The sequence below is a fragment of the Myotis lucifugus genome, unplaced genomic scaffold (assembly GCF_000147115.1).
Source record: "Myotis lucifugus unplaced genomic scaffold, Myoluc2.0 scaffold_7, whole genome shotgun sequence".
NCBI lineage: Eukaryota > Metazoa > Chordata > Mammalia > Chiroptera > Vespertilionidae > Myotis > Myotis lucifugus.
In genome coordinates, this window is record NW_005871055.1 from 19,692,226 (window position 1) to 19,706,269 (window position 14,044).

Below are 14,044 nucleotides of genomic sequence, written 5' to 3' on the forward strand. Positions count from 1 at the left end.
CTTGGCCCAGAATAAAAAAAAAAAAAAGAAAAAAAGGAGCGGTTGGGAGCTTCAGTCACCCACCAGCCTGAAAACAGCCCTCAGGCCCTCACCCAGACTGGCCAGGCACCCCAGTGGGGACCCCCACCCTGAAGGGGGTGTGACCAGCTGCAAACAGCCATCATCCCCTCATCCAGGCTGGCCAGGCACCCCAGTGGGGACCCCCACCCTGATCCAGGATACCCTTCAGGGCAAACCAGCCAGCCCCTACCCATGCACCAGGCCTCTATCCTATATAGTAAAAGGGTAATATGCCTCCCGGCACCGGGATCAGCGTGACAGGGGGCAGCGCCCAAACCCACTGATCACCCTGCAGCTCTGTGTGTGACAGGGGGAGGGGCCACAACCTCCCTATCCGCCCTGCTCTGTTCGTGACAGGGGAAGGCGCCCCAACCCCCTGATCAGCCCTGCTCTGTGCCTGATAGGGGGGAGCTCCCCAACCCCCTGATCGCCCTGCGGCTCTGTGTGTTACAGGGTGCGGCGCCCCAACTCTCCCCCCCCACGGGCCCTGCTCTGTGTGTGACGGGGTAGAGCCATAACCTCCCCATCGGCCCTGCCCTGAGTGTGACAGTGGCGGCGCCCCAACCCCTGATCCGCCCTGCTCTGTGCGTGACTGAGGGTGGCATCGCAACCTCCCGATCTGCCCTGCTCTGTGCATGACAGGGGGCGGTGCCCCAACTCCCCAATCGGCCCTGCTCTGAGCCCCACCAGGGGCTGCACCTAGGGATTGGGCCTGCCCTCTGCCACCCGGGAGCAGGCGTAAGCCAGCAGGTCGTTATCTCCCGAGGGGTCCCAGACTGCGAGAGGGCACAGGCCGGGCTGAGAGACCTCCCCCTCCCCCCCGAGTGCACAAATTTTTGTGCACCGGGCCTCTAGTCTATCTAATAAAAGAGAAAAATGCAAATTAACTATCACTCCATCACTCTGCCACTCAGCCACCAGCCAATTAGAGCAACTATGCAAATTAATCCAACAAAGATGGCGGTTAATTTGCATACGTAGGTGCAGATTGAAGACTGACGATGACTGAAGATGGTGCGGCCACGAAGCTGGAGCGAGCAGGATGCTTGGGTTGCTCCCTGGACTCCGCTCAAGGAGTGGCTGGGAGCCTGGGTCACCAGGGGCTACCCAGGCTTCCAGCCAGCCCTGGCCTCCGCTGGAGGAACTGGAAAAAAATAAAAAGGAGGGGCTGGGAGCAGCCAGAGCAGATAAGCCAAGCCTAGCTGCTTCGGCTGGACCAAAGGCCTGGGTCCCAGGTGCCGGAGGAAAACCGGTGCCGGCAGCCAGGGGAAGGAAGGCCTATTGCACGAATCTTCATGCAATGGGCCACTAGTCCAGTGATCGGCAAACTGCGGCTCACGAACCACATGCGGCTCTTTGGCCCCTTGAGTGTGACTCTTCCACAAAATACCACCTGCGGGCGCACATGTACAGTGCGATTGAAACTTCATGGCTCATGTGCAGAAATTGGTATTTTGTGGAAGAGCCACACTCAAGGGGCCAAAGAGCCACATGTGGCTCATGAGCCACAGTTTGCCGACCACTGCACCAGTCTTCTATCTAATAAAAGGGTAATATGCAAATTAGTCTGGGTGGGCGTGGCTGCGTGCCGCTGGAGGCTGGGGCATTGAGGCTGTGTCAAATAAAATAAAATGTGTTCACATGACCTAAAGCACAAACATCTCAGCAGATAGCTCAATGCAGGTTATTGTGTAATCACACTGATTATACAATATTGATTACACAATAAACTTATTTTCACCAAAAATAAGTAACATCTTCATTTAAAGATGTGCCAGTAAGGCTGCTGAGGCTTTCATCTATCCCTTTCTACACCAAAGACGACAGGGTTCAAGGAGGAAGGGCTCCAGTTTCGTTTTCTCAACACCTAGCTAGGAGGCCTCCCTGGGTGACTCTCCCCTCTGAGCCCTGTGCAGGACTGGCACTCTGCTCCAGCCGGGAGCCCCGAAGGGAGGCTGAGCGAAGTCCTTTTCCTTCAGGACCCCACTTTCCCTGGGAGTCTGGCCAGGAGGGCGCTCTCCCTGGGAAACCCGAAATCTGCCTCCCTGGCAACTGTGCAGCAGCAGTGCCTGGCGAGCCGCGGGAGGGCGACCTACCCATGCGGATGTGTACACTGGTGGAGGTCACACAGCTGCCATAGTTGAAGTTGTCCTCGATGGAGGACCAGGGTAGTGGGGATCGGAGTCGGCCAGGTCGGCAATGAAACCCCAGCTCCCTGCCTAATGACTAGAGCACAAAGACCTCAACTGTCCTCGGTCACTTCCTGAGCAGCAGTCAGCCCCCACCAGGGATCAAACCCGAAACCTAAGTAGGTGCCCTGACAGAATGGAACCCAAACCTTCGCTGTGGCAGAGGAGCTCCGATCCACAGCAGGGGCCTGGGCATGTCAGAGGGGTTTTGTTGAGGGACCCTGACAGGCAGCGCACAGGGCAGTGGGTTAGAACCTCCTCCTGATACATCAAGGTTGCAGGTTGGATCCCTGCTCAGGGCACAGACAAGAAGCAACCAAAGAGTGCATAATAAGTGGAACAACACACTGATGTTTCTCTCGCTTCCTTCCTCTCTCTAAAATAATCAATTAATAAAAATTAAAATAAAAAATAAACCCTCTGGCTTGCAGAGTTGCTAACATAGTTAGAAAGCGAAGTCCCATCCCTTCCTGTTCATTCAACAAATACTTCATATGCTCCTTCAATAATCACACTGGGGATGGGTGTTTGTTTGTTTGTTTTGGTTAATCCTCACCTGCGGACATTTTTGCATTGATTTTTTTTTTTTTTTACAGAGAATGGAAGGGAGGAAGAAAGACAGAAACTAATGTGAGAGACATCAATTGGTTGCCTCTTGCTGAATCTCCGACCAGGGTCCCGGATTGAGCCTACAACCCAGTCTGCCTGCAGAAGCACTATCCACTGAACCAAACCAGCATTTTTTTTCTTTTTAAGTCCTCCTCTAAGGATATGTTTTTTTCATTGATTCTAGAGAGAGAGGAAGGGAGAGGGGAAGAGAAAGAGAAACATCGATCAGTTGCTCAAGCAATCCGACAGGGATGGAACCCACAACCTGTGTATGTGCCCTCACCTGGAATCGAACCCATGATCTTTCGGTGCTTGGGAGGACATTCTAACTACTGATCCACACCAACCAGGGCCTGGAGGTCACTTAAAATTTTTTTTTCAGATCTGCCCTGGCCAGGTGGCTCAATTGGTTGGAATCTCAACCTGTACACCAAAGGATTTCCTGTTGGATTCTAGGTTAGGGCACATACTTAGGTTTAGGTTAGATCCCAGTGGGTCAGCAGGTGCAGAGGAAGCCTGCTGGTATTTTTCTGTCACATGGATGTTTCTCTTTCTAAAAGTCAATTTTAAAAACATCCTCAAGTGAGAAATATATATATATATATATATATATATATATATATATTCAAAAATTTTTAGATCTAAAATTTTATTTGGTTCTTTTTTAAATTTTATTTTTTATTTACAGTTCACATTCAATATCTTATCCTATATAATCAAACTCTAATATGCAAATCAACCCAACAGTGGAATGACTGGTCACTATGAACTGACCACCAGGGGGCAGACACTCAATGCAGGAGCTGCTCCCTGGTGGTCAGTGCGCTCCCACAGGGGGAGCGCCGCTCAGCCAGAAGCCGGGCTCACAGCTGGCGAGCACAGTGGCGGTGGCAGGAGCCTCCATGGCAACACTAAGGAGCAGCGAGCTGAACAGTAGGGAGCAGCAAGCAGGCAGGCGGTAAGGAGCAAGAGGGCACAGGCGAGGCTGAGGGACCCCCCACCCCCAGTGTATGAATTTTGTGCACCAGGCCTCTAGTTGTAAATAATGCTGCAATGAGCATAGAGGTGCATATATTCTTTCAAAATAATATTTCAGGTTTCTTTGGATATATTCCCAGAAGTGAAATCTCAGGGTCACAGGCAGTCTCATTTTTAATTTTCTGAGGTAAGTCCATACTGCTTTCTACAGTGGCTGCACCAATCTGCATTCACACTAACAGTGCACAAGGGTTCCCTTTTCTCTACATCCGCACCAACACTTGTTTGTTGATTTATTGATGATAGCCATTCTGACAATGTGAGGTGATATCTCATTATGGTTTTAATTTGCATTTCTCTGATGATTAATGACATTGAGTATCTTTTCACATGGTTATCTGTATGTCCTCTTTGGAGAAGTGCCTATTCAGGTCTTTTGCCCATTTTTTAAATTGGGTTGTTTGTCTTTCTTTTGTTGAGTTGTATAAATAATTGATATATTTTGGATAGTAACCCCTTATCAGATGTATCATTGGTGAATATGTTCTCCCATTCAGTGGGTTGTCCTTTCATTTTGTTGATGATTTCCTATGCTGTGCAAAAACTCTTTAGTTTGATGTAGTCTCATTTGTTTATTTTTTCTTTTGTTTTTCTTGCCTGAGAAGGGAAAAATATTCTACAAGAAGTGTCTGAGAATTTACTGCCTGTTTTCTTCTAGGATTTTTATGGTTTGGGGAAGCTAACATTTAAGTCTTTAATCCATTTTGAGTTTATTCTTGTGTGTAGTATACTAGTAAGAAGGTGGCCTAGTTTCATTTTTTGGCTCATATCCGTCCAATTTTTCCCAACACCATTTATTGAATATATTATCTTTACTCCATTGTATGTTTTTGCCTCCTTTGTCAAATATTAATTGACTATAAAGGTGTAAATTTATTTCTGGGTTCTCTATTCTGTTCCCTTGATCTACATGTCTGTGTTTTATGTTAGTACCATGCTGTTTTGATACTATGGCCTGGTAGTATAGTTGACATCAGGTAGTGTGATTCCTCCAACTTTGTTCTTCTTTCTGAAGATCAAGGTTGCTATTTGGGGTCTTTTGTAATTCCATATAAATTTTGGAATATTTGTTCTAGTTTTGTGAAATATGCCATTGGTATCTTGATAGGAATTGCATTGAATTTGTAGATGGCTTGACTGGGAGTCATATCAATTTTAAAATAATGATTGGTGGAGCCTTAAGACTATCTAACTCTCTGAAATAATAAATACTTATAGGATGTTTTCCAATTTATAAAGCACTGACACAAGTTATCTTTTGTTTTCCCAACAAATCTGTTTTACAAAATAAGTATTATTGCTTATTTTATAGAAGAGAAAACTGAGGTTCAGAGGGGTAAATAGGTTTGCTCAAAATCACACACTGGCAATGGCAGAGTTGGGCTCTAACCAAGGTCTTCCAGAGACCTACCAAATCCTCCCTCTATCCCATACCACTCCCTCCAGCAAGTCTCAAAATACTAACAGTAGAAACAGAGCAATGCCTAAAATAGCACCCTGTGAGGGAGGTCAGGCATGGCTACAGATGTGTTCTTCCAACTCACTCAAATTTGATTAATAGAAAAGTCCTCATTACCTCACATCTCACCTTAGGGGTTTCCCTATTGAAATCCCTGTTTTGTATTTCTGCCTTTCTGGTTTATGGTACAAGCAGAAAAACTATCCCCAACTAATCACAGTGGATATATCCTACTCCATTAGCTGTGGTTTTGTGCTGCTGATAGGAAAAAAAAAAAGTAGGGTTGTATTCCCTTACTGCCCCACTCTTTCCTAATACTTCTGTTTACATACTAGTATAGTGCTTCAAAACCCTGCCTATGATGCTGGTGAGAAATAGGGATCTTTATAAAAAAAAGCATTTTACTTACCAGACCTAAGTTAAATGCTGACTCACTACTATCTAGTCATGAACTTACATGATATTCAATTATCCAAGCCTGAATTTATTCATCTACCAATCAGGAATCATACCATCTACTGGAAGAGTAAGAATTAAGTAAAAGAGCTTAGTTACTGGCAAAGAATAAATAGGTCCTTGGTAAGTATTAGGTCAACCCCCTTTCTAGAAATTTTCACTCTTCTTTATACTGCTGTACATAGAAACCAGGAAATTCCCAGTGACCCTGTGATACCTAAGAGTGTTTGTACCTCACAGATAATCAATGGTGCCAAGAGGGCCAAAATGGAACCAAGGCTGAAGAATAAGGCCAGCTGAATGAAATAATGAAAGGAGATTGTAATCATGGCACACCACACAGCAGTGTTTGCTTCTTTTATCTCCAAAAGTAAGTTAATTATCAACACTGTATGTTTTTCTGTTACTCCAAACATTTTTTTACTCTGGAGTTAACAACTGCTGTTCTATCTTTAACAAAGGCCAAATGGAAGCCTTAAACAAGTTACAGTAATTGGCAATTTGATTGGGAAAAAAGAGAAAATGGCTCCTACTTTCAAGTAAAAAAGAGTGAAGAAATCTGACAGCTACTTATCTGGATGGGACAGAGCAGTACTGTTTCTCCTATTCTTGAAGCAGACTAGTTCTTTGGCAAGCATATCCCACAGGAAGCACTTACCCAGTCTCTGCAATGATTTCTGGAGCCACATATGTTGGAGTGCCACAGACTGTGTACAGGGGACCATCCACAATGGTAGCCAGTCCAAAGTCACCCAGCTTCAGTGATTTGCTGCCATCTTGGTGTTCATACACCTAACATGAAAGTAAAAAGTGAAATCCCCTTAACCAAGAGCTCAGAATCTCTTCCCTGAAGAAACGAGGAGCATTGTGGTTTAAATTGAATGTATTTATGATAAAAACTTCAGATAATTATGCAAGGATATACATATGAAGATATCTTTCTTTAGATTACTGCCAAATTAGAAACATGCTGAATAACCAGCAAATGGAAATCTGTTAAATAAATTATGACACATTTGTACAATAAAATGCTCTACGGCCAACAAAACGGTGATGTAAATTTATTGAAATGAACTATGTTTGGAAGTGAGGATAGCAGATTTCAGATTGGTTTGCATTAAATGTCTATTAAAGAAAAAATAAGGGCAAAGGAAAATGAGAGACCATGGTGTGTCTGAATCTGGGTAGTGAAATTATGGGAGTTGGCTTTTTTTTGTTTTTGTTTGCTTATCTGAATTCGATGTTTCTACAATTAAAGCTGATTTGCATAATACAATGAAATATAGAAAGTCTCTAGTGAAGTATCTCCAATTTCTGAAAATAATTACCTTTCTTTTAATGTAAGAAGCTTTAAAAATGCAATTCTTTAGTAATTGAACAGAAAGTTCTACATGTGTATTAAAATACTTTATTTTTTAAAGTAAGTAACTGAAAGGGATATTAATATTTCATTTCACCTGTGGCAATTTGGAAAGATTTATCAAGTGTGGAGTCAGCATTCTGCACAGGTTTCCTTATTAAGGCAGTAAAAGTCTCCAGATTTTCATCCCACAAATTAAGAGAAAGGTGCATGTGACCATAGGCAAGCATTTACACTGATTTAGTTCTAGCCCAGGATTAAACCAAATGGATCTGCTCTAAAATGTCTCCCAGCCCTGGTTGGTTTAGCTCAGTGGATAGAGTGTCGGCCTGAGGACTGAAGGGTTCCGGGTTTGATTCCCAGTCAGAGCACATGCCCGGGTTGCAGGCTTGATCCTCAGTATAGGGTGTGCAGGAGACAGCCAATCAATGATTCTCTCTCATCATTGATGTTTCTATGTCTCTCTCCTTCTCCCTTCCTCTCTGAAATCAATAAAAATATATTTTAAAAAGGCTCCCAAACAATGTCTATTATTTCAAAGAAAATATCAAAAGGCATTCAGAATTCTGATTCAGTGCCCACATTGAAGTCAATAAGATAAAGAAAACAATAGTAAAAGACTAGTATTCCCAGCAAAGGCAGGAGATGCTTCAAGGACATGGAGAAGTTTTCCTTGTATATCAAAATAATTCTTCCAGCGAGTTGTCTACATGTTCTTCTGTTATCGCTCTGTGATCATGTGTACTTGCTCCAGGAGTTTGAACCTCTCCAACAGCAAGGCACATCTCCACACATCAGAAGTGCTGTTATCATTCCCACATCATGTCTGCCTTTTGGAAAAAGTAGATTAACTTTTCATTTCACTGCAGCAGAAAGTGCAGATGTTTGGCTAGCTAAGCTACATGATCAGCAATAATCATTTGTATCTAACTGTTTTGGCAGAGTCAGATAGTCAGATCCTCCTCTCTGGAGAGACTGCATCTTTTCTGGGCAGAAAATATTATTTTATTTTTTCTCCACACTCCACACTCGGAACATGGAGTTATCTCCCTAAGGGCATGACTATGGTCAAATGGAAGCTGCCCTTGTGCAGGTGCCCAGAGGCTTCACCAGCACTTGGGTTGTTAGGATAAGGACAACTGTATGTACTTAACAGATGTGGCTTTGCCCAGTTGTTATCAGTGATGGACACTATCCTCCCTTACTTTGACGAAGCAGCTGTCCACCCCTGGTCAGCACAAACAAGTTTGAGTTATGAACTTTAAGCTATCAGAGCTGCAAAGTACAATATCATCTGCAGACTGAATTAATGCTCTAAAGCAAAAAAAAAAAAAATCCCTAAATTGTAGTCTTAGCATGTTAGCCATTCTTGCTATCCAGTGATAAGCAAATGTTTTTCATGAAAAGAAATCTAATATGAAAACATCAAGTAGATCATTAGGTTTATTTCCCAGAAAGAGCCACATTTTTACTTCCTTAATTCCATTTTGTTAACAATAACATTTCTAAAAGGCAAAGTAATCTCTTGCTTTGATGTTCTGTTAGGTCAGATTTCAATTTTCACACCACCATTTACACAGGAATCTTGTGTTTTTTTCTAAACATACTATCTACAATCACCTAACTTGATTCAAAAGTTGGACGAAAGCAGATGTTGGCAGATCTACTCATAAGTTACATTTTAGTTCTGAATATGATTATGTAATTCTCTTTATTATTATTTTTTAATCCTCATCCAAGGATATGTTTTTATTGATTTTGAGAGAGAAAGAAAGGGAGAGAGAGACACAGAAAAAGAAACATTAATGCGAGAAACATTGATCAGTTGCCTCCTGCATGCTCCCTGACCAGGGATCGAACCTGCCACCTAGATATGTGCCCTGACCGGGAATCAAACCTGCAACCTTTTGGTGTACAGGATGATGCTCCAGCCAACTGAGCCATTTGGCTAAGTTACCATGTAATTCTCTTACATGAAGCAAGGTTAGGTTTTATTTTTGAACATCTACATTTTGATAGTAATTCTATCTTACATATAGCAATATGCCAATTATATTAATATAGCTGAACAATAAAATTCAAAGTTTCAATAACTAAGATATAAAACATTAAAAACTCACCTAAAAAAAAATGAGGATTACCTAAAAGTAACAATACTTCTTAAGTAAACAATACAATTTTAATGCAATACCTAGAATCTATCACTTTGATGTTCTTTTTTCCTCACTTTAATCACCTTTACAATGTTCACCTTTTTTTGTTTGTTTTGGAAACTGAATAGTAGAACTTTTATGAACATAAAGAGATTACAGTGGAGCTTATAAGGGAAGTAAGAGCTTAGAAATGAAGGCCTAATGCATTTAATTGAAAACATATGTAGATGCAAGTACATTGGAAATGATTTAGAAAAAAATATTTTTGCAGGTCAATAAATGTCCAGGCATCTAGGTTAGAATTCTGTTTAACTTACTTACTGTGAGGCAGGGCAGGAAACAAGATTGCTCTGCTCTGTCAACACTTTGAGAGAAGGATTTAGAAGAATATATTCTAGGTTACCGCTCCTCCAATGGGAGAGTGCCTCTTCTAAGTGGTATAAGGAGCCCAGCTCACAACTGGGACTCACTATTAGCGCCAAGCTCACCTTTGTCTCTTCCTAAGCCAATTACAGAGGGGCATGAGTGAGGCCATTTAAAAACTAAAACTCTATTAAAATTACAGATTGCTAAATACATCTATTTCAAACATATATGTACACACACACACACACACACACACACACACACACACACTCACAAAAGCATCTCCAGGAAGTATTTTCCCAAATGGAAGCTATAAATTCACTTTAAACTACATTTTTAATTAAAAGTTAGGAATCAGCAAAGCTTCTAAGAAGTTCACATTTAAAATGCTGAGACCTTGGCTTATAACACTCTCCAAATCGATTCTGACTTTGTTCTTCATGCCTCCTCATCCTGACCATCTTCCAGAAAGGACATCAAAGGCTGCAAGCATAGGTTTGGACAGCCTGTTTCAGCAAGTGGGGTTCTAGTATAAGAACTTTTGCTATAACTGTATTTTGAAGACTTCATAAAACATGACTCACATGTGAAGTGGGAGTATATTAACTGTCAATCAAAGAGTATTCACAACATCCTATATAATAATAAAGAAACATGGTAATTAACCATAACTTTGGTACCCTTCCCATTGGCTAATCAGCGAGATATGCAAATTAACTGCCAGCCAAGATGGCGGCCGGCAGCCAGGCAGCTTGAAGCGAACAGGAGGCTTGCTTGCTTCAGTGATGGAGGAAGCCAACGTTCCCGCCTGCCGCTGCTGGGCTCTGAGCTTGCAGTTTAAGAAACATTGTTACAAATATAGAAGCTAAAAAAAACCCCAGAAATCTGCTTTCAGCCAGCCAGGCCTCAGAGCTGGAGTTGAAACAGTGTTTCAATTATAGAACCCAAACAAACCAGATACCTGCTTTCAGCAGCGGAGGTCTCAGAGCTGGAGCCGAGCCTCAGAGAGAAAGCCGGCTCTCAGTTCCAGTGACAGCCATAGAAGGTAAATAAATCCCAGAATAAAAGAAAAAAGAAAAAAAGGAGAGGTTGGGAGCTTCAGTTGCCCGCCAGCGTGAAAACGGCCCTCAGCCCCTCACCCAGACTGGCCAGGCACCCCAGTGGGGACCCCCACCCTGAAGGGGGTGTGACCAGCTGCAAACAGCCATCATCCCCTCATCCAGGCTGGCCAGGCACCCAAGCGGGACCCCCACCCTGATCCAGAACACCCTTCAGGGCAAACCAGCCAGCCCCCACTCGTGCACCAGGCCTCTATCCTATATAGTAAAAGGGTAATATGCCTCCCAGCACTGGGATCAGCGGAGCCGCGAAGCCTCCCGAACCCGGGATCAGCGGAGCCACAAGGCCTCACATCCCGGGATCAGCGGAGCCACGAAGTCTCCTGGCACCGGGATCAGCGGAGCCTCCCAGCACTGTGATCAGCGGAGCAGCGAGGCCTCCCAGTACCGGGATCAGCGGAGCAGTGAGGCCTCAATGCCCCTGTGTCAAGCAGAGCCGCGAGGCCTCCCAGCACCGGGATCAGCGGAGCCTCCCAGCACTGTGATCAGCGGGAGCAGCGAGGCCTCCCAGTACCGGGATCAGCGGAGCAGTGAGGCCTCACTGCCCCTGTGTCAAGCAGAGCTTCGAGGCTTCCCAGCACCGGGATTAGTGGAGCCACGAGGCCTCCCAGCACTGGGATCAGTGGAGCTGCGAGGCCTCCTGGCCCCTGGAGCAGCGTGACAGGGGGCAGAGCCCAAACCCCCTGATCGCCCTGCGGCTCTGTGTGTGACAGGGGGTGGGGCCACAACCTCCCTATTGGCCCTGCTCTGTGAGTGACAGGGGGAAGCTCCCCAAACCCCTGATCAGCCCTGCTCTGTGTGTGACAGGGTGTGGAGCCCCAACCCCCCTGATGGGCCCTGCTCTGTGCATGACAGGGGGCAGCACCCCAACCCCCTGATCGGCCCATGCTCTGTGCGTGACAGGGGGTGGCACGGCAACCTCCCCATCGACCCTGCCTTGAGTGTGACAGGGGGCGGCGCCCCAACCCCCCAATCGGCCCTGCTCTGAGCCCAACCAGGGGCTGCACCTAGGGTTTGGGCCTGCCCTCTGCCACCCGGGAGCGGGCCTAAGCTAGCACGTCCGTTATCTCCCGAGGGGTTCCAGACTGTGAGAGGGCACAAGTGGGGCCAAGGGACACCCCCCCACCAGTGCACAAATTTTTGTGCACTGGGCCTCTAGTAATATATAATTTAATGTTCATCCCAGGCTTTTAAATACTATAGATATTCTCCTACATTTTAAACACCAAGGGGCTATTAAAGAGAGGAGGATTAGTGCAAATTATCCAGCATGTAGTGCTTTCACTGTTTAAATGAAGCAATAAAACTGTGTAGTTGTACAACACTAATTGAATGCAGCTACACATAATTGTGGACTGCCATATGCAGCCTATTACCATACAGACTGTCAGTATTTTGTAAGCTACTCTTGTGATCATTGCAAATGGCTACAGTCAGAGAATTTGTTCTCTAGGGCTTATTATATAGCTATCAAGACATCCCATTATTTGACAGACTAAATGTGCTAAATGGCAACAATTAAGAAAAAGGTTCCATTTACAAGCTTAAGGCATCTTCTACCAAGACTAGATATAGTGAAAGGTCAGATATTAGGTTCCTGGCATACTGTTATTTTACACAAGATTTTTCTTCTTTAAAGAAAAGTTTTATTTTTGTTTCTTTTTCATTTATGTGGGGTTTTCCAGGAGCTGTAACTTTCTGAACAGTAGATGTTTGGGCATATGTCTGATTTCCCATGAATTAGAAACTGACACTATTTGGAAAAGTTATTTGAAAAAGTAAAAAAGTGAATATAAGTCATAAAACGGAGCCAGTGGCCATAAAATATGAAAGTTCACAGAAAATCTGAACTTGGTCAAATGGTCTCTTTTTCAAAAAAATTATCTTTAGTGTTGAAAGTATTACAGATGTCCCCTTTTGTCCCCACATTGATCCTTTCCACCCTAATCCCCACCTCCCCAGGCCTTCACTGCACTATTGTCCATGTCCATGGGGTATGCATTTATGCATTTAAGTTCTATGGTTAATCTCTTCCAGTCTCCTGCCCCAGCCCACCCTGCCACTTCCCTCTGAAATGTGTCAGTCTATTGTACACTTCAATGTTTCTGGGTCTATTTTGTTTGCCAGTTTATTGTGTTTATTAGATTCCACACATGAGTGAGATCATGTGACACTTGTCTTTCTCTGACTGGCTTATTTCACTTATCATAATACTCTCCAGATCCCGCCACACTGTCTCAAAGAGTATGAGATCCTTCTTTTATTTACTGTTGCATAGTATTCCATTGTGTAAATGTACCTGTTTTTCTTATCCATTCATCTGCTGATGGGAACTTGGGCTGTTTCCAGATCTTCGCTATTGTAAATAATGGTGCTATGAATAAAGGGGTGCATATATTCCTTCTAATTGGTGTTTCAGGCTTCTTAGGCTATATTTCTAGAAGTGGGCTCTCTGGCAGTTCCATTTTTAATTTTTGAGGAAACTTCACAATGTTTTCTAAGTTAATATAAGTCATAAAATGCAGCCAGTGGCCATAAAATCATATGAAAGTTCACAGATAAGCTGAACCTAGTCAAATAGTTTCTGTAATTTCCATAATAGAAAACTGAAAGGTGACTAATGTAACAAATGTGTCAGAACAAACATAATTCTCCATGTTGCTGTGAATTCAAGGATAAACCTGTTGAAATGATGACTAATGAATCACTAGTAGCCACTAAACTATTTTTCACAGACAAGCTCAATAAATACTAAAAATTATTTCACCAAGTAAAATTGAAGAAAAGTGGCATGAAATTGACAAAGCCATAAAAAATGTCAATTTACTTTTTAACAAAGATGGTACTCCTTTAAAAAGACATTGAGGAGAAGCAAGATGGCGGCGATATAGGCAGACACGTCCCAGGTCTTGTCCCGGAGCAAATGGAGTAAGCAGCTGAAACTAATAACACCCAACCCGAATTGGCGAAATCATTCAGCTGGTGAGACAGTTTGCAGCCGGGAAGGGCAGAGCTCCCCTGGAAAGGTAAAAAACCAGGGATCTGGGCAGGAAACTTTGCCAGACCTCTGAGCCCAGAGGGTCGGAGGGAGACCGCGTGACAGACAGCCGCGTCTCTTGGGACAGACACAGCCCCTGACTGGGGAAAGGAGTTCCGCGGGATTCCTGGCGCCTGGGTATTTGAGATTTGGATTCTGTGATTATGGAGGACTGAGCCTAAAGGGGGCAGCCAGAACA

General features: G+C 44.0%; 1 protein-coding gene across 2 annotated transcripts in view; it reads right to left on the reverse strand.

Annotated features, from left to right (window-relative positions):
* Positions 1-14,044, reverse strand: part of LOC102440557 (serine/threonine-protein kinase DCLK1) — a 518,233-nt gene that overhangs the window by 40,804 nt on the left and 463,385 nt on the right. For both annotated transcript variants that reach the window (XM_006083625.3, XM_006083624.3), the window contains one exon: positions 6,470-6,603. In XM_006083625.3, the coding sequence (XP_006083687.1) occupies positions 6,470-6,603 (134 nt within the window). The remainder of the gene's footprint in view (positions 1-6,469; positions 6,604-14,044) is intronic.